This window comes from Amphibalanus amphitrite, unplaced genomic scaffold (assembly GCF_019059575.1).
Source record: "Amphibalanus amphitrite isolate SeventyFive unplaced genomic scaffold, NRLGWU_Aamphi_draft 001500F_arrow, whole genome shotgun sequence".
NCBI classification, from domain to species: domain Eukaryota; kingdom Metazoa; phylum Arthropoda; class Thecostraca; order Balanomorpha; family Balanidae; genus Amphibalanus; species Amphibalanus amphitrite.
In genome coordinates this window covers 19,004-38,726 of record NW_024882993.1, presented here as the reverse complement: position 1 = coordinate 38,726, position 19,723 = coordinate 19,004, and the positions used below count along the sequence as shown (strand labels likewise).

General features: G+C 52.1%; 1 protein-coding gene across 1 annotated transcript; it reads left to right on the top strand.

Moving 5' to 3' along the window:
* The first annotated feature begins 729 nt into the window (after nucleotides 1-729).
* Nucleotides 730-2,483, top strand: LOC122373465. The gene is made up of 2 exons (XM_043351550.1): nucleotides 730-1,018; nucleotides 1,071-2,483. The coding sequence occupies exon 2, from the start codon at nucleotides 1,424-1,426 to the stop codon at nucleotides 2,447-2,449; it is 1,026 nt and encodes a 341-aa protein (XP_043207485.1). The 5' UTR covers nucleotides 730-1,018; nucleotides 1,071-1,423; the 3' UTR covers nucleotides 2,450-2,483.
* Nucleotides 2,484-19,723: the final 17,240 nt, after the last annotated feature.

Genomic DNA, 19,723 nt, shown 5'->3' with positions numbered 1-19,723 from the left:
CATTATCGGTGCATTTATTAGGGTCATGTTACTCCAACGGGGTTGCGTTGTCGGCACAGTCCTGTCTGGTCTGTGTGCTGCGGCGATGCTCTGCCATCCGGTGACCCAACGCCACTGTCCGCTGACCGAGTGTCGGCTCTTTGCTGACCGTGTAACGTCTGTCCGTCAGGGTGGTGGCCGTGAACGCCTGTCGGACGGCGCCGGAGGGCAGCGCCGGCCGGCTGCTGTCACTGCTGGACCAGCTGCGACTACCGGACGCCGGAGCGCTGCCCGACTGGGGTCTACATCCTGGTATGTTACTGGGAGCGGCACGGTGTGTGTTGGGTGCTTCTGACGGTCAGTTGTAGTAACTGTTAGTTCCTCTACTGGCCACCAGGTGAAAAGCGTATTAGCTGTACAGCAATGTAGAGTTGTTTATTTAGGAACCAATTCTTCGACACCAGTAATGCGTATATTGATTCGGTAGCTTTCGGAAGCTTCTGCTCCCTTCGTCAGCCGTGCTTTAAAATGCATTAAAATACAAGACAATGCGTCTCAAACGTCTCAAACACCTACCAAAATACATACCACCACGAGGTATGTATCCTGCTCACGACCAGTGAGCAGGAGACCGGTGGCCAGGAGACTGGTAAGCAGGAGGACAGACAGGAGACCGGTGAGCAGGAGGAGACTGGTGGACAGGGGGAGGACAATGGAGATAAGTGGGTGGTCAATCTGTCTAGTGTCTGGGGTAAGCCTAAGTGACGATGAGGTCAGTGTGCTACGTAAAGGGCTCAATTTTGTACCGACGCCGACAAGCGTTCCAGTCGCGGATTTTGTTTCGGCGGTCGAAAGTGTGTGCCGTTCAGACGATGTAACACCGGATGTAGCGAATAGGCTTAGATTCGAGGTCACCAAAGCTCTCAATTCCTTCCGTCCCCCGCAAAGCAAAAATCTCAGTAAGGGGGAGTGGAAAGCGTTACGTGACCTACAAGATAGGCAAGATATTATGATTTTACCTGCAGATAAGGGTAGATCTGTATGTGTGATGACCTGTGAGCAGTATCAAAGTAGGTTAGAAACACTAATAGGGGATCACGACACGTACACTGAACTGGATAGGGACCCAACCGGTAGGTACACACGAGAGGTAAGGGGGGCGCTAAAGGACTTAGAACAACAGGGCAAATTGGACAGAAAAACGTATCTAAAACTGTACCCGTCGGACCCGACTCCGCCATTGCTTTATGGGCTACCGAAGGTGCACAAGCAGGGCGTTCCGCTACGTCCCATCGTGTCTAGCATAGGCAGTGTAACGTACCAGCTGTCCAAACATTTAGCTAGCATATTATCTCCTCTGGTAGGCAAGTCTGAACATCATGTCAAGGACACGGCGAGTTTCAAAGAGAGTTTACGAGATGTTACGCTCAGTGACGATGAGACCATGGTTTCTTTTGACGTCAAAGCGCTGTTCACATCGGTACCGACAGAGGCAGCATGTGAAGTAGCACGCCAGAGACTCGAAGAAGAGTTTTTGGATGAGGAAAGCAAGGTAAGAGCGGAAACAGCACTGGAGGTCGAGGATATCATAAAATTGTTACGGCTCTGTTTGGGTACTACTTACTTTAGGGTTAACGGAAAGTTCTTTAAGCAAAAGTGGGGCACGGCCATGGGGAGTCCAGTGAGCGTTGTGGTGGCCAACTTGTTCATGGAATCGTTCGAATCCAGTGCACTCCAGTCGTTTCCACACCCAGTGAAACTGTGGAGACGCTACGTAGATGACACGTTCGTGATCTTAAAGAAAGATCAGGTAGGTGAACTACTCGACCACCTCAACGCTCAGCACGAGAGGATTGAATTCACGCTCGAGGAGGAAAAGGAGGGATCCTTACCTTTTTTGGATGTAAAGGTACATAGACTGGGAGGGGGGACCATGAAGACCGAGGTGTTCAGGAAAGCAACTCATACGGACAAATACCTTCACTATGAATCACACCACAGCTCACAGCACAAGGCATCAGTCCCACAGACACTTTTCACACGGGCATCACGACTCACGACAACACCTGAGGACGAGGAACGCGAGACAGGGAAGATAGAACGGGCACTGGTGAGGAACCACTACCCAAAGCGAATGGTGCGCCGTATCCACAGGCGGGTAAAAAATAGAGAACGACTACGCATGGGAGAGGGTGGTGGTTCTGAACGGGTAGGCAGGGAACAGGAGGAGGACAAACGGGTTTATGTAAGCATCCCTTACATCCAGGGGGTGAGTGAACAGGTCACGCGCGTCCTCCGACCCTACGCGAAGGTCAGCACGAGACCTGCAGCGAACCTTAGTGCTAGGCTCGTCAAACCCAAGGACAAATTAGGGATCAAAGAGAAGGCTGGGCTGGTCTATCAGTATAAGTGCCAGTGCGGGGAACATGTCAACTCCAGCATGACGTGTTCCCAGTGTACCTGCATGTAGTTTCTTTATTCCTCAGCAGTTGTCATCCCCTTGGCGTTAGTGTTTCGCGTCTCTCAATTGATCACTCCCGCCTCTGATGGCTTATCCTGCTATACAGGGCCGGATATTGTTTGGAGCTGTTTGGACACTTGCGTCAGCGGCTGTGGCGCCTGACGGCCGAGCCGACGGCGTGCACAGCTCAGCTGTCTGAGGTCAGGGCTGCGACACAGCTCAGCTATCTCGGGTCAGGACCGTGACCTATGAAAGGACCCAGAGAGGGATCTAACATCGGTGATTCACTGCTTAACCCTAACAATCCCCACTTTTTTGTCCGCGATATAAAAAACACATGCGGTTAGAGTACCTGTGTCGAATTAATTAACTGGTTGATAGGGACTGGTTGATAGGGATGTTTTTTTTATAACTCGCATGTGTTTTTTTATAGCGCGGAGAAAAAAGTAGGGATTGTTAGGGTTAAGCAGGGAGTCACCGATGTTAGATCCCTCTCTGGGTCTTTTCATAGGGGTCACGGTCCTGACCCGAGATAGCTGAGCTGTGTCGCAGCCCTGACCTCAGACAGCTGAGCTGTGCACGCCGTCGGCTCGGCCGTCAGTCGCCACAGCCGCTGACGCCAGTGTCCAAATAGCTCCAAACAATATCCGGCCCTGTATAGCAGGATAAGCCATCAGAGGCGGGAGTGATCACCGGAACGGGCTGCATGGTACAGGACGGGCTGGGAACACGTCAACTCCAGCATGACGTGTTCCCAGTGTACCTGCATGTAGTTTCTTTCTTAGGTGTTGTTTTTATCCGCTGGGACTGAGAGCGTGAGATGATGTTTTTCGTACTACGCTGGAGTACGAAAAACATCATCTCATGTAGTTTCTTTATTCCTCAGCAGTTGTCATCCCCTTGGCGTTAGTGTTTCGCGTCCCTCCATTGATCACTCCCGCCTCTGATGGCTTATCCTGCTATACAGGGCCGGATATTGTTTGGAGCTGTTTGGACACTGGCGTCAGCGGCTGTGGCGACCGTCAGCGGCTGTGGCGACCGACGGCCGAGCCGACGGCGTGCACAGCTCAGCTGTCTGAGGTCAGGGCTGCGACACAGCTCAGCTATCTCGGGTCAGGACCGTGACCTATGAAAGGACCCAGAGAGGGATCTAACATCGGTGACTCCCTGCTTAACCCTAACAATCCCCACTTTTTTGTCCGCGATATAAAAAAACACATGCGGATAGGCTACCTGTGTCGAATTAATTAAAGTTTATTATGTCAAAGTTTCAAAACATCAATCCGGTTTACATGTCTGACTGCTCGCAGAACGGTTCTAGAGGCAGTGTCAGCGCGCGCGGAACGGTCCTCAGATGTGTCCACTTTCAAGCGCGGAACGGTCCTACTGCGCCACCAGACTCCTCTCCCTCTCCCCTCCCCCTGTCCGCTGGTCTATGTCAGACACCAGTACACCACTGACCTCCCCTACCCTCCCCTGACCTTCTCAGGTGCCAGCTGAGACGCTGGTCGGCCTACAGAACCTGCTCGTTCACCTGCGGAACGTCTCGGCAGAGAACGCGCACGTCTACCAGTACCGACTCTGGGACGCTAAGAGGGTCAAGGTGGAGACCGCCCAGAACAGGGTATGTAACACAGACCGTAACACAAGCCGTAACGCAGGTCGTTATACAGGGCGTAAAATAGATTGAACACAGACCGTAACATAGATCGAACACAGACCGTAACACTGGCTGCGTACTTGCGGGCACTCGGCCGGCCGGAACTGGGCTGGATCCATTGGGCAATGAACAGGTGCTTTCTGTGACAGCGTCACCGCTGCAGGTCAGTCAGGGACACACAGACACTGCACCCGGCGCCCTTGTGCATTTTACAGGGCTCGCGGGTTTTAGCGGTAGGTTTTGCACCTAGAAAATTTAGTGTACTTCAGGTTATATCTTCGTCGTCTTAAGCTTTTAAGTGTTGAAGATGCGATCGACTTGTTGGGTAACAAGCCGGCCATGATCGTGTAAAATGGCTTCATCGTAGATCGATTAGTTTCTGAGATATAACCGGAAATGTAACCTACCGCTGCAAGTGCAAAACCTACCGCTTAATCTCGCGAGACCTGTACCTGAGCCCTGAGCGCGGCCATGTGTCGCCCCCAGGGCGTGTCGCCGGACGGTTCTGTGTGTCGGACTGAAACCTGAACCTGCCTGAGTGTTATGCTATGACTCCCCAGGGCGTGTCGCCGGATGGGGCGGCCGGCTACCGGGACGGGCTGCGGTGGACCACCAACGGCCACCCGCTCTCCGCCGAGGAGGTACAGAAGGTCGTCAGCCGGGTGAACCAGCTCTCCAGCTAGCGGCGCAGAGGTCAGTCACCGCACCGGGCGTATTGCACGGGGACCCTAACAGACGCCTCACTCCTTTCCCTCATCTCAGTTGTTCTTTCATTTTTTTATTATTATAAATAATGGAGATAGACCAGAGCATTTTCGGTGCATTTATTAGGGTCATGTTACTCCAACGGGGTTGCGTTGTCGGCACAGTCCTGTCTGGTCTGTGTGCTGCGGCGATGCTCTGCCATCCGGTGACCCAACGCCACTGTCCGCTGACCGAGTGTCGGCTCTCTGCTGACCGTGTAACGTCTGTCCGTCAGGGTGGCAGGGGCGGATCCAGGAAAACTCCAAGGGGAGGGTCATGAATCGAAGTGGTGCCCCTACCTATACCCAAAATTAAAAACTCAACGGATTTCGTCCACTTCATTTTGGTGGTGCCCCCATTTTCAGTTTTTTTATTTTTATTTTTTATTTTTATTCAGTATCTTAACTCTTAGCCACAACCACATTTACCAATTGTAAGCAAGTATATATGAATGTGCTATGTGTATATGTATATGTTATGGACGCTGAGTAGTGAGTACTTACCAGGAACGTTATCAGGTAAGCAAATCGTTGTCAGTCCGACGAACTTGACACTGGCGTCTAAAGGGTCTGTCCTTGACAGTTCAGGCTTGTCAGGGGCACCAAAGTCCTTCCAGGGACACCACAAACCTGTCAGGGGCACCTATGGCCTTGTAGGGGCGCCACAGGCCCGCCAGGAAGCAGGGGCGCCACAGGCCCGCCAGGAAGCAGGGGCACCACAGGCCTAGCAAGGACACTACAGGCCTGTCAGGGGCACAACGGGCCTGTTGGGCCCATGAGCACCCCTAGGGGCAGGGGCACCACAGTCCTTCCAGGGGCACCGCAGGCCTGTGAGGGGCACCAGCGGCCTAGCAGGGGCACCACTGGTCTATCAGGGGCACCACGAGCCTGTCATAGCCAGGCATCTCAGGCTTGTCAAGGCCCAGGGGCACCACAGGTCTGTGAGGGGCACCAGCGACCTAGCAGGGGCACCAGTCAACACAGGTCTGCCAGGGGCGCCACAGACCTGCCAGGGGCACCACAGACCTGCCAGGGGCACCAGAGGGCTGCCAGGGGCACCACCGGCCTTGCAGGGGCACCTTGGGCCTGTCAGGGGCACCACGGGCCTGCCGAGGGGCACTTCAGACTTTTCAGGGGCACCAGTCCTCTCCGGGCGCAGGGGCACCAGAGGCCTGCCAGGGGCACCAGCGGCCTAGCAAGGGCACCAGAGGCCTGCCAGGGGCACCACAGGCCTAACAAGGGCACCACGGGCCTGTCAGGGGCACCTCAGGCTTGTCAGGGCCCAGGGACACCACAGTCCTTCCAAGGGCACCGCAAGCCTGTCAGGGGCACCAGAGGCCTGCCAGGGGCACCACAGGCCTAGCAAGGGCACCACTGGCCTGTCAGGGGCACCTCAGGCTTGTCAGGGCCCAGGGGCACCACAGTCCTTCCAGGGGCATTACAAGCCTGTCAGGGGCACCAGAGGCCTAGCAAGGGCACCACAGGCCTGCCATGGACACCACAGGCCTGCCAGGGGCACCACCGGCCTTGCAGGGGCGCCTCAGGCCTGTCAGGGGCACCACGTGCCTGCCGGGGACACTTCAGGCTTGTCAGGGGCGTTACAGTCCTGTCAGGGCCCAGGGGCACCAGGCCCGTGGTGTCCCTGCTAGGCCTGTGGTGCCCCTGGCGGTCCTGTGGTGCCCCTGTCAGGACTGTGATACCCCTGATAGGCCGGTGGTGCCCCTGGCAGGTCTTTGGGCCCCCGGGCCTCAAGGGGGGGGCCATGACCCATGTGACCCCCCCCTTGGATCCGCCCCTGCAGGGTGGTGGCCGTGAACACCTGTCGGACGGCGCCGGAGGGCAGCGCCGGCCGGGTGCTGTCACTGCTGGACCAGCTGCGGCTGCCGGACGCCGGAGCGCTGCCCGACTGGGGTCTACATCCTGGTATGTTACTAGGAGCGGCACGGTGTGTGTTGGGTGCTTCTGACGGTCAGTTGTAGTAACTGTTAGTTCCTCTACTGGCCACCAGGTGAAAAGCGTATTAGCTGTACAGCAATGTAGAGTTGCTTCAGCTTTGGCGTAAACTTTCTCCTCTTCCGCTCACCATTCACCACCAGAGTCAGCAGCGTCTCGGCTGGCGGTCCAGTCAGTCAGAGCGAGTGTCTTCACTCGCCACAGCGGGCCGGACCCATTACAGGGCAGCAGAGTTATCAGTTACCAAGCCTTGGCCTATAAAGAAAACCAGGAAATAGTAGCAATTGCATATATAAAATGATTCTACTCTATTACGTTTGAGCTAGCGAAGCGTATATCTGTAACGTTTTTAATAGGCTTGTAAGTCAGCAACCGCTGGGCTGATTGACCTGCGTTGTTGTTGTTGTTGTTGTTGGAATAGGACGCGTAGCCTTGCGACCCAAGCGTCCAACTTCACTGTAGTCGTTCTCTTGACTAGTAGTCACGTCCTTTCTTGTTCGGTACCAAGGCGTCGGTACTAAGCGGTACTAAGCGGGTGACAATGGAAGGAGTAAGGAGATACCAAGGTAGGGAAATTGCGCAGGGAGGAAATTGCCAGGGAGGAATAACCTTAGGAGGGAGAAGTTGATGAAGTTGATGAAGAATCTTGAAGTTTATGTTAGTGTTAGTAATTCAGCATTATGTGAAGCGATCTAGCTATTTCAAATTGGAATCCTCAGCCCTCGGGCTGGAGAGTTGGACAACTTAAAATAATTCTAGATACTGCTACATACAACTTAGGAAGGACTTCAGTTCAGGAAAGAGGTTGCCTCCCATGTGCCCCGATGCCCAGTCCCCTCACAACACAGGCCCTCAGGGACAGCACAAAACGGAGACGGCCAGTTCTCACGTAAGTGACCAGTATCGGACAGAGAAAACAGCACAGAACAGAATAACGGACAGTCACTCATATCAACAGAATCATGATGATGACAGGAACAACCACCGCATTTTGTCAGATCAGCTTCACTCCTAGCCCGCTCACCACTTAACCAACCGTGTTGGCTGCGTGTTGGCAACCGTGTTGGCTGCGGTAATATGAACCAATTCAAATCAATGTGTTAACACCATAACAAGAATTGTTACAGCTTATCGAGGAGGTCACAGTCTCGAAGATAGAGGAACAATGCATCAATGATACTACTATCGTCATTTCCCAACAGGGAAGCCACTGTTGGCCGAATGCCGAGGTTCCTACAGGTCGATAACAGTCTACGTCTTTGCACTCGGTACAGTCGACAGTCCAGGAGAATGTGTTGAACATCTTGCTGGCATCGACATGTGTCACACATCGGAGCTGGAATGCGATCAAGTATGTACGAATGAGTAAGTAAGGTATGGCCAAGTCTAAGACGACACAATACCACTTCCTCCTTCCGACTATCACGCATGCTAGACGACCATAATCCAACATTCGGTTTGATAAGTTTCAAGTGGGTGTGACGATAATTCTGCCACATCATCGCAAAACGATCGCGGATACACTTGCGTACAGCTGGTACATATTCCCGATAACAAACCCTAACCATTGTCACATTTGGTTTCTCATGTGCCTTCCTAGCCCAGTAATCTGCCCTCACATTCCCGGCAATACCACTATGTCATGGTATCCAGACCAGAACACATTCATATTCAGCACAGTTGATGGCGTGGTTGATCTCTAGGATCTCTTGAAGCACCGGGTGATCACCTGTGGGGCTGTTAAGCGCCTTTATCGCCGCCATCGAATCTGTGCATATCAGAGTTCTACTTAACCGGTTATCTCGCACGTATTTCAAAGCCTCCCTTATCGCTACTAACTCTGCGGTATAGATTGAGAGGCCTGCCTGGAGCTTAAATGAATAAAAAGCATTATTAATTGTAAACGCACAGCTGACAGACGTGTTGATTTTAGAACCATCTGTAAAGAGGACTCTGTACCCTGAGTAACTTTCAAGTAAATCCTGAAACTCAGTCTGAATGTCTGTCAGTGTCACATGTCTTTTGTCTTGTGTCAACAGCAAACGGGTGCTCACTCCATGCATTGTCCATGGAGCTATGGCTCTGGTGGCCGGCAACAATTCAGGGATGTGAAATTCAAGTTCATTCAGTATATTCCGCAACCGGTACGCCACAGGAAATCCTGATACTCTGTGCAAATACCTCTCCGACACATCTTGATACAAGTGTTCAATGTTCTGTATGTCCATCAAGCTATAACAGGGATGTTGTCGGTCACTCAGTACCTTCAGGGCATATCTGACCAACAATTCTTTTCGTCGTAGACATAGAGGGGGGACATTTGTTTCAACTTGTAGTGCCTGTACTGGAGAGGTTCGGATCGCTCCTGTGGCGATTCGTAGGCATGCGTTCTGTATAGTTTCAAGCGACTCCACTCGCCTGTTACCAGGGCCGTCCAAGATAAACGATGCATACTCCAGTATGGGCCGAATGATGGCTTTATACATCCTGAGGAGCACTGTACGATCTGCCCCATAACTTTTCCCGGCGACACATTTCAAAATTGACATCCGCTTTTGCGCCCGTCCTTTGACATACTCCACGTGGGAATGTAGGTTTAGTTTAGAATCTAAAATAACTCCCAGGTACTTCACCTGGTCAACGACACCAACCCGGTCTCCATTCAGGCGTAGAGCTGGGAGGGTTGTCTCGTCAATTCGTTTAAGGCCGCGTCGAAATAGTACAGCATTCGTCTTATTGGGAGAGAAAGCAAAGCCGTTCCTCGTCGCCCAATCTCCTATTCGATCCAGTGCTACCTGCATGTCTCTGTACAGTGTGGGTACACGTTTTCTTTGGGTCCATACTGTTACATCATCCGCATATATTGCACACGAGATGCCTGGGGGCAGGGTGTCAATAAGAGAATCAATGGCGAGGTTAAACAGCATCGGAGATATTACTCCGCCTTGTACTACACCATATTCTTGTTGGTATACATCGGATAGAACACCACATCGCACCTGAAATGTTCGGTTGCACAAAAAACCATGAACAAAATGCATGATGTGGCCCCGGAAGCCGACATGATGCATTCTGTGGAGAAGCATGGTGGGAGACACCATATTATAGGCCGATTTTATGTCCAGAAAGACTGCCAAGGTACTGGCGTGATGTAAAAAACCTTCCCGAATATGTGAGTCCATTCGAATCAGATGATCTGCCGTAGACTTTCCCGTCCGAAAAGCACACTGATATTTGCTCAACAATTCGTACTTCTCGATACACCAAGATAGTCTCCTGCCAACCATTCTCTCCATTAATTTACAAAGGCATGATGTAAGTTGAATCGGTCTGTACGACTCAACCAATGTGGCATCTTTCCCTGGTTTCAAAATCGGGACAATAAATGAATGCTTCCACGATGTAGGGAAGATATCGTTTGTCCATAAGTGGTTAAATAACTTCAGCAGTTCATATAATTGCAAGTCATTCAGATGTCGTATGAAATCGTAGTGAACCCTGTCAGGGCCAACCGATGTGGATCCGGAGCGACTTATGGCGTCCCGAAGCTCGTCCACAGTAAAAGCTCTGTTATAATGGTCCCTGTTATCGACCCCAAAATCAGGCATACTGGCTAACATATCTCGCTCTTGCTCGAGAAATGTTTCAGGATAATTCTCCTTGGAACAGATCTTTTCAAAGTGTTTCCCGAATATCCTTGCCACTTCATAAGGGTCATCTTTGGTCGTATTGTCGTGGAACAGGACAGGAAATGGTTTCGTCACCCTGTATTTATTGGAGAATTTGCGTATGATTTCCCATAATCGGTTCATAGGGGTTCGGTGGTTAAAAGTGGACAAAAGTTCTCTCCATGATGTTTGCTGTGCCTGTTTCAAGGTACGCCGAGTCTGGGCCTTGATTCTCCTATATTCAAGTCGTAAAAACTGGGAAAAGGGGTCTCTACGCATTCTATTTTGCGCTCGCCGGCGGTTTCGTATGGCCTCACGGCACTCACTTGACCACCACGGACATTGATATTTTGAGTTTGCATTTTTCATTGGGATATATCCTTTTGCAGTGTTGATTATCTCCTCGGTCATGATATCACAGTTACCCACACCCAATGCATCGTTAAAACGGATGTCACATGTATTTCTAAATGCCACCCAATCAGCTTTCTTGGTGTTCCATCCCAGGAATATATTAGGTAAGTCCGGCACTGGCGTCGAAGGCCGGTACCGAACATGCAGAGGAAAATGGTCACTCGAGTGTAAGTCCCTATCTGGGTTCCACTCGAACCAGGGGGCAATGTCGCTGGAAGCCAGAGTCAAATCAATATGGGACATCATACCGGTCGATTCATCCAATCGTGTCGGCTGTCCATCATTGAGCACATGGAGATCAAACCGGTTTATAATGCCCATCCATATCATTCCTCGTTGATCGCAGCGGTCAGAACCCCACATCATATGCTTACTGTTCGCATCAGTGCAAATCACAAAAGGTTTTGGTAGCTGTGTTATCAGCCCAGACAACTCGTCAGATTCAAGGCGATCCGTGGGTGGCATATATAAGGAGCACAGGGTGATGCGTCTATTTGGCGTTCGAACTGTACATGCCAATGCTTGTAATGAGGTTTGTAATGTCAATCTGCTATGTGGAAATCTGTGTGACACATATATAGAGACCCCACCTCTCCTGAATCCTTGTGCAGCACATTCATTAAACAATGAGTATCGAGGAAGGTTAACTGAGTATTTATCAGTTGCAAGGAAGTGGGTTTCCTGAAGACATAGCATCATAGCAGCCTTCAGCAAACATCTGCTTTGCTTCAGCCCATTTGCCTATCAACCCTCTAGAGTTCCATTGTAGAATATTCAGACCTGGGAAGGACTGACTGATTGTTCTGGGGGGGGGGGGGGGCTAGAGGTCTCTGTAAATATGGGCCATTGCTTGGTTGTAGTATAGTCTCATGTTCACCTGATGCCACAATAATGATGAGCTGCATTGAACCCATCCACTTGTGGCTGAGAAAATAAAAAAGAACAACATAAACCATATCATATCACACATATGTATATCGCTGCCAAATACAAACATAACAATGTCTAACCTGGAGAACTTGGGTGGTTTGGGGGAAAAGAGGGTGCCATCCTTGTGAGGCTTGGCATCCTCTTGCTGGTTCCAGATTGGGATGTCTGGGATGTGTCACTCTCATAGGGACGTAAACGATTTTGGTGGTCTGCACCACCAGGCTTAAAGCCACCTTGTCCACCTCTTCTGCTCTGAATTCCTCTAGACCTGTTTGGGCCTGGGCTTTTTCTCTCTGGCTCCTTCTGTGTCTGGTCCTGACTGAGATCAATGTCCTGGAAAGGGTCAGAAGGAGTAACTGTGGCCTCCTCTGCACAGGCCAAGTCATACATCCTTTGTTCTGTTTCTGAGAGGGTGGATACCTGGGACAGTTCAGTCATTGCGTCGGGAGCATCCATGTTTTCTGGGTGTGGATCCTGATTCACCATTTCCAGCCCCATGGTGGTTTGGCTGGGGGACACAGGGTCGACATCTGTATCTGGTACACCTGCTGTGTCTTCCTCTACATTTTCCCTCCTTTCCTGCCTATCTGTGACTGCATCAGGCTGGGTTTCCTTGTGAGTGGTGTTGTTCTGTTGCAGTAGCTGTGTAAGAAGGGTCAGGATTTTATCCATTTTCTGCTCCATGGTTTCTGATCTATTCCGAGCCACCCCATCATCATTCTGAGCCCCACCGTGTGCCCTTACCGCTGCAGCATAGGAACACACGGTTGGGTTCCGATGCTCTAACTCATACAGTCTCCGTGCATGTGGGTATGAGACATCCCTATCCACTTTTAATTCACATATCTCTTTTTCCTTTTTCCAGACAGAGCACTGTCTAGAAAAGCAGTCATGATCAGTTTCAGCACAGTTGATACATCTGTGTTCGCATTGCCCGTCATGTTTTGAGGCTCCACAGGACAGACATACTCCCTCTGACCTGCACCGGTCCCTGGTATGGCCAAACTTGCCACAGTTATGGCACAGGAGTGGGTTCGGCACATGTTTTTTTCACACGGTATACCACATAGTCAAACTGGAGTTTTTGAGGGCATGTTGGTTTTTCAAAGGTCAGGAGTACAGTGGGTGTCTTTTCAAAGTGATTTCCAACCTTTTTCATAAATCTTTTTGCAGCGACTACACCAAAATCAGTCAACCACTCCACGATCTCCTCCTCCGATAGGCTCATCAAATCATAGGCATGAATGGTTCCCCTGCTTTGATTTAGTTTCCTGTCTCTCTCTACTTCACATTCCTCCCCTCCAAACCATCTAGCTTTCTCTAGCTTCTCAGTTTGAGCTTGGTCCTTGGTCTTCACCAGGAGCCTGCCATCATTTAGAAAGCTGGCTTTTGCCACCTTGTCACTCCCGCCCAGTATACCTCTGATAGATTGCTGGACCCAAGGCCATCCCCTTTCTTTGATGCCTCTGCCTGACTGGAGTTTTATAGTCAGATATACACCAGCATCATCACCATCCTCATCCCAGAACCTTTCTGAGATGTCATCCTCCCTCACCCTCTTATTAGCCCGTCTTGTCCCCATCCCGACAGCTCGAACCTACGTCCAAGCCATGTCGGCAAATGCGCCAACAAGAAGGGCTCAACCGCACTCACCAAAGCTGACTGGGATTGCCGTCTAACGCAATCAGCAACAAAAATAAATATAAATTGAAAGGTAGAATATCAACAATAATCAGTCTTGACCCTTTCACTTGGTACAAGCTCAACTCGTCTCCGACACGTCCGTCCTCTGCCACGTGGCGCGCCAGAATCAATTGACCTGCGTTACTCTTTGCTGCGCGTAATCCTATCCCTTCCATCTCGTTATTGACTACAACTCATGTATCTTGGTGAGTTATTGACTACAACTGATGTATCATGGTGAGCGTCGTGACACGTGCGACGTGAAGGGCCAAGAGTGTTCGTTATTCTGCTGCAGTAGCGATTTTGGGTTGCTCATATATCTTGAACCCTGAACTGCCACGCCGATTGCGCTCAAATTTGGTACACTGTTTGGGACTGGTTGATAGGGATGTGTTTTTTATAACTCGCATGTGTTTTTTTTATAGCGCGGAGAAAAAAGTAGGGATTGTTAGGGTTAAGCAGGGACTCACCGATGTTAGATCCCTCTCTGGGTCTTTTCATAGGGGGTCACGGTCCTGACCCGAGATAGCTGAGCTGTGTCGCAGCCCTGACCTCAGACAGCTGAGCTGTGCACGCCGTCGGCTCGGCCGTCAGTCGCCACAGCCGCTGACGCCAGTGTCCAAACAGCTCCCAACAATATCCGGCCCTGCGGGAGTGATCACCGGAACGGGCTGCATGGTACAGGACGGGCTGGGAACACGTCAACTCCAGCATGACGTGTTCCCAGTGTACCTGCATGTAGTTTCTTTATTCCTCAGCAGTTGTCATCCCCTTGGCGTTAGTGTTTCGCGTCCCTCCATTGATCACTCCCGCCTCTGATGGCTTATCCTGCTATACAGGGCCGGATGTTGTTTGGAGCTGTTTGGACACTGGCGTCAGCGGCTGTGGCGACTGACGGCCGAGCCGACGGCGTGCACAGCTCAGCTGTCTGAGGTCAGGGCTGCGACACAGCTCAGCTATCTCGGGTCAGGACCGTGACCTATGAAAGGACCCAGAGAGGGATCTAACATCGGTGACTCCCTGCTTAACCCTAACAATCCCCACTTTTTTGTCCGCGATATAAAAAACACATGCGGTTAGAGTACCTGTGTCGATTTAATTAAAGTTTATTATGTCAAAGTTTCAAAACATCAATCCGGTCTGCATGTCTGACTGCTCGCAGAACGGTTCTAGAGGCAGTGTCAGCGCGCGCGGAACGGTCCTCAGATATGTCCACTTTCAAGCGCGGAACGGTCCTTCTGCGCCACCAGACTCCTCTCCCTCTCCCCTCCCCCTGTCCGCTGGTCTATGTCAGACACCAGTACACCACTGACCTCCCCTACCCTCTCCTGACCTTCTCAGGTGCCAGCTGAGACGCTGGTCGGCCTACAGAACCTGCTCATTCACCTGCGGGACGTCTCGGCAGAGAACGCGCACGTCTACCAATACCGACTCTGGGACGCTAAGAGGGTCAAGGTGGAGACCGCCCAGAACAGGGTATGTAACACAGACCGTAACACAAGCCGTAACGCAGGTCGTTACACAGGGCGTAAAATAGATTGAACACAGACCGTAACATAGATCGAACACAGACCGTAACACTGGCTGCGTACGTGCGGGCACTCGGCCGGCCGGAACTGGGCTGGATCCATTGGGCAATGAACAGGTGCTTTCTGTGACAGCGTCACCGCTGCAGGTCAGTCAGGGACACACAGACACTGCACCCGGGGCCCTTGTGCATGGTACAGGGCTCGCGGGTTTTAGCGGTAGGTTTTGCACCTAGAAAATTTAGTGTACTTCAGGCTATATCTTCGTCGTCTTAAGCTTTTAAGTGTTAAAGATGCGATCGACTTGTTGGGTAACAAGCCGGCCATGATCGTGTAAAATGGCTTCATCGTAGATCGATTAGTTTCTGAGATATAACCGGAAATGTAAAAGTGCAAAACCTAGCGCTTAATCTCGCCAGACCTGTACCTGAGCCCTGAGCGCGCCCATATGTCGCCCCCAGGGCGTGTCGCCGGACGGTTCTGTGTGTCGGACTGAAACCTGAACCGGCCTGAGTGTTATGCTATGACTCCCTAGGGCGTTCCGCCGGATGGGGCGGCCGGCTACCTGGACGGGCTGCGGCGGGCCACCAACGGCCACCCGCTCTCCGCCGAGGAGGTACAGAAGGTCGTCAGCCGGGTTAACCAGCTCTCCAGCTAGCGGCGCAGAGGTCAGTCACCGCACCGGGCGTATTGCACGGGGACCCTAACAGACGCCTCACTCCTTTCCCTCATCTCAGTTGTTCTTTCATTTTTTTATTATTATAAGTAATGGAGACAGACCAGAGCATTTTCGGTGCATTTATTAGGGTCATGTTACTCCAACGGGGTTTCGTTGCCGGCACAGTCCTGTCTGGTCTGTGTGCTGCGGCGATGCTCTGCCATCCGGTGACCCAACGCCACTGTCCGCTGACCGAGTGTCGGCTCTCTGCTGACCGTGTAACGTCTGTCCGTCTTTGTGGTGGCCGTGAACGCCTGTCGGACGGCGCCGGAGGGCAGCGCCGGCCGGCTGCTGTCACTGCTGGACCAGCTGCGGCTGCCGGACGCCGGAGCGCTGCCCGACTGGGGTCTACATCCTGGTATGTTACTGGGAGCGGCACGGTGTGTGTTGGGTGCTTCTGACGGTCAGTTGTAGTAACTGTTAGTTCCTCTACTGGCCACCAGGTGAAAAGCGTATTAGCTGTACGGCAATGTAGAGTTGCTTCAGCTTTGGCGTAAACTTTCTCCTCTTCCGCTCACCATTCACCACCAGAGTCAGCAGCGTCTCGGCTGGCGGTCCAGTCAGTCAGAGCGAGTGTCTTCACTCGCCACAGCGGGCCGGACCCATTACAGGGCAGCAGAGTTATCAGTTACCAAGTCTTGGCCTATAAAGAAAACCAGGAAATAGTAGCAATTGCATATATGTAATGATTCTACTCTATTACGTTTGAGCTAGCGAAGCGTATTCCTGTAACGCACTGGCGGTCGCAGCCGCTGGCAAAAGGGGGGGCCAAAGTCACACTCGCGGGAAATTACATTTATCCTTCACCGGATGGGGGGGGGGGTGATCGGCTAATTTTTTACGTCCACGAGGCGCCGAAAAAGTTGGCATTACTTATACTTCATCCACCTCATTCTTGCGTGAAATCTTTAAGCTCAATTTAAGGCAAAATCACCAGTTCCATTTCCCGTCCCACGGTGTTTCCACCGGTCGGGCCACTGCACCATGGCGACGGATCGGTGTAGCATATACTGGAAGGTCGGGCACGCGGATTCATGACCTTACCACTATAAAACAATTCGGAAAAGTACAGATACCTCTTGCTTTGAACAAGCATGTGAAACCCAGAGAGCATTTTCAAACCATGACATTTACCCATATATATGTGTAGCGGCGAGAGAAAGTAGGTACACCCAAGGTACACCTAAGGCCGTATATAGGGGTACACCGACCTCTGGACACCCCCGGCCCCACAGGTTCCTGGTTTTCAAAATTTGCATCTGAGGGGCGCGCGCGACTCGTGCGGGGCTTCGCAACGGCTCTATTGGGGCTCGCCTCACTCAACCTGTCTTATAGTCCTACTGCTAAAAAGACTGGCCCTGAGCCCTAAGGACTTCATCAGTCTCTGCCAGTCCCACACACCGGCTCATGGGATCCCGACGTCGAAATATGAGGGAATCTGCGCGGGACCATCAGGACGTAAAGTAATCTCGATCAGGACCAACGTAAGGCTGCGCAGGAGTCTGTGTGAGCCCTGTGATCTTCAGAAGCCCACCCATGTATGTTTTCAGTTAGAGGCCAGTTTAGGGCCCTCAGAGACCAGTACGGGGCCTGCAGACTGCAAAGGCCAGTAGTTTGAGACCATCAGAGACCGAGTTGGGCTGCCTCTCAGAGACTAATGTGGGTCCTTACTCATTACAGGCCAACATGGGGCCCTCAGAGGTCAGCGTGGGGCCCTAAGAGACCGGCATGAGCCGTCGTTGGACCCCAGAGGCCAGCAGAGGGCCCTCAAAGGCCAAGATGGGCCCTCCTCAGAGGCCAATGCAGGCCCTTAGAGGCCGGCATCGGGTCTTCAGCAGCCAGTGCGGGGCCCTCATTGGCACCTAAATGTTCGTCTTGGGACACCAGAGACAGCAACAAGGCCATTAGAGACCGGTGTGAGACCCTCAGACGCCGGTTGGGGCCCCTTCGTCACCACCGGGCTTCTGAGATGCACAGCACCAACCCATGAGGTCTTATATGTCGTAGAGCCACGCTCATTTGGCAGGGCCCACCCGCCACTGGCGAAGAGGGTCTCATGCAAGCCATTGCTGGGCCTACGAGAGCCTCAAGTAAACCCACGCTGATATTCCATATAAGATCCGGCCATACTCTTGAACCGGTGCCAGCGACGCTGACCGCCAAATTGACAGAATGCGAAACTGAGCCCACTCATGAGTGAAATTTACGTCCTTTGATGGCGCAAAAGAGAAAATGAAACATACAAAAAGCTTTTCTAGGACTTTTGCTCGATCTGAAAGGTGGGGCCAAAAGATAGTATGGCCCCACCTTTCAGCACCAAAGGGGGGGGGGCCATGGCCCCCGTGGCCCCCCCCCCTGGGACCGCCTATGCTGTAACGTTTTTAATAGGCTTGTAAGTCAGCAACCGCTGGGCTGATTGACCTGCGTTACTCTTTGTTGCGCGTAATCCTATCCCTTCCATCTCGTTATTGACTACAACTGATGTATCTTGGTGAGTTATTGACTACAACTGATGTATCATGGTGAGCGTCGTGACACGTGCGACGTGAAGGGCCAAGAGTGTTCGTTATTCTGCTGCAGTAGCGATTTTAGGTTGCTCATATATCTTGAACCCTGAACTGCCACGCCGATTGCGCTCAAATTTGGTACACTGTTTGGGACTGGTTGATAGGGATGTGTTTTTTATAACTCGCATGTGTTTTTTGATAGCGCGGAGAAAAAAGTAGGGATTGTTAGGGTTAAGCAGGGACTCACCGATGTTAGATCCCTCTCTGGGTCTTTTCATAGGGGGTCACGGTCCTGACCCGAGATAGCTGAGCTGTGTCGCAGCCCTGACCTCAGACAGCTGAGCTGTGCACGCCGTCGGCTCGGCCGTCAGTCGCCACAGCCGCTGACGCCAGTGTCCAAACAGCTCCCAACAATATCCGGCCCTGCGGGAGTGATCACCGGAACGGGCTGCATGGTACAGGACGGGCTGGGAACACGTCAACTCCAGCATGACGTGTTCCCAGTGTACCTGCATGTAGTTTCTTTATTCCTCAGCAGTTGTCATCCCCTTGGCGTTAGTGTTTCGCGTCCCTCCATTGATCACTCCTGCCTCTGATGGCTTATCCTGCTATACAGGGCCGGATATTGTTTGGAGCTGTTTGGACACTGGCGTCAGCGGCTGTGGCGACTGACGGCCGAGCCGACGGCGTGCACAGCTCAGCTGTCTGAGGTCAGGGCTGCGACACAGCTCAGCTATCTCGGGTCAGGACCGTGACCTATGAAAGGACCCAGAGAGGGATCTAACATCGGTGACTCCCTGCTTAACCCTAACAATCCCCACTTTTTTGTCCGCGATATAAAAAAACACATGCGGTTAGGCTACCTGTGTCGAATTAATTAAAGTTTATTATGTCAAAGTTTCAAAACATCAATCCGGTCTGCATGTCTGACTGGTCGCAGAACGGTTCTAGAGGCAGTGTCAGCGCGCGCGGAACGGTCCTCAGATGTGTCCACTTTCAAGCGCGGAACGGTCCTACTGCGCCACCAGACTCCTCTCCCTCTCCCCTCCCCCTGTCCGCTGGTCTATGTCAGACACCAGTACACCACTGACCTCCCCTACCCTCCCCTGACCTTCTCAGGTGCCAGCTGAGACGCTGGTCGGCCTACAGAACCTGCTCGCTCACCTGCGGGACGTCTCGGCAGAGAACGCGCACGTCTACCAGTACCGACTCTGGGACGCTAAGAGGGTCAAGGTGGAGACCGCCCAGAACAGGGTATGTAACACAGACCGTAACACAAGCCGTAACGCAGGTCGTTACACAGGGCGTAAAATAGATTGAACACAGACCGTAACATAGATCGAACACAGACCGTAACACTGGCTGCGTACGTGCGGGCACTCGGCCGGCCGGAACTGGGCTGGATCCATTGGGCAATGAACAGGTGCTTTCTGTGACAGCGTCACAGCTGCAGGTCAGTCAGGGACACACAGACACTGCAC

Excerpts from the sequence above, each read along its gene's own strand:
- LOC122373465 (XM_043351550.1), top strand. The coding sequence starts at position 1,424 with ATGGTTTCTTTTGACGTCAAAGCGCTGTTCACATCGGTACCGACAGAG.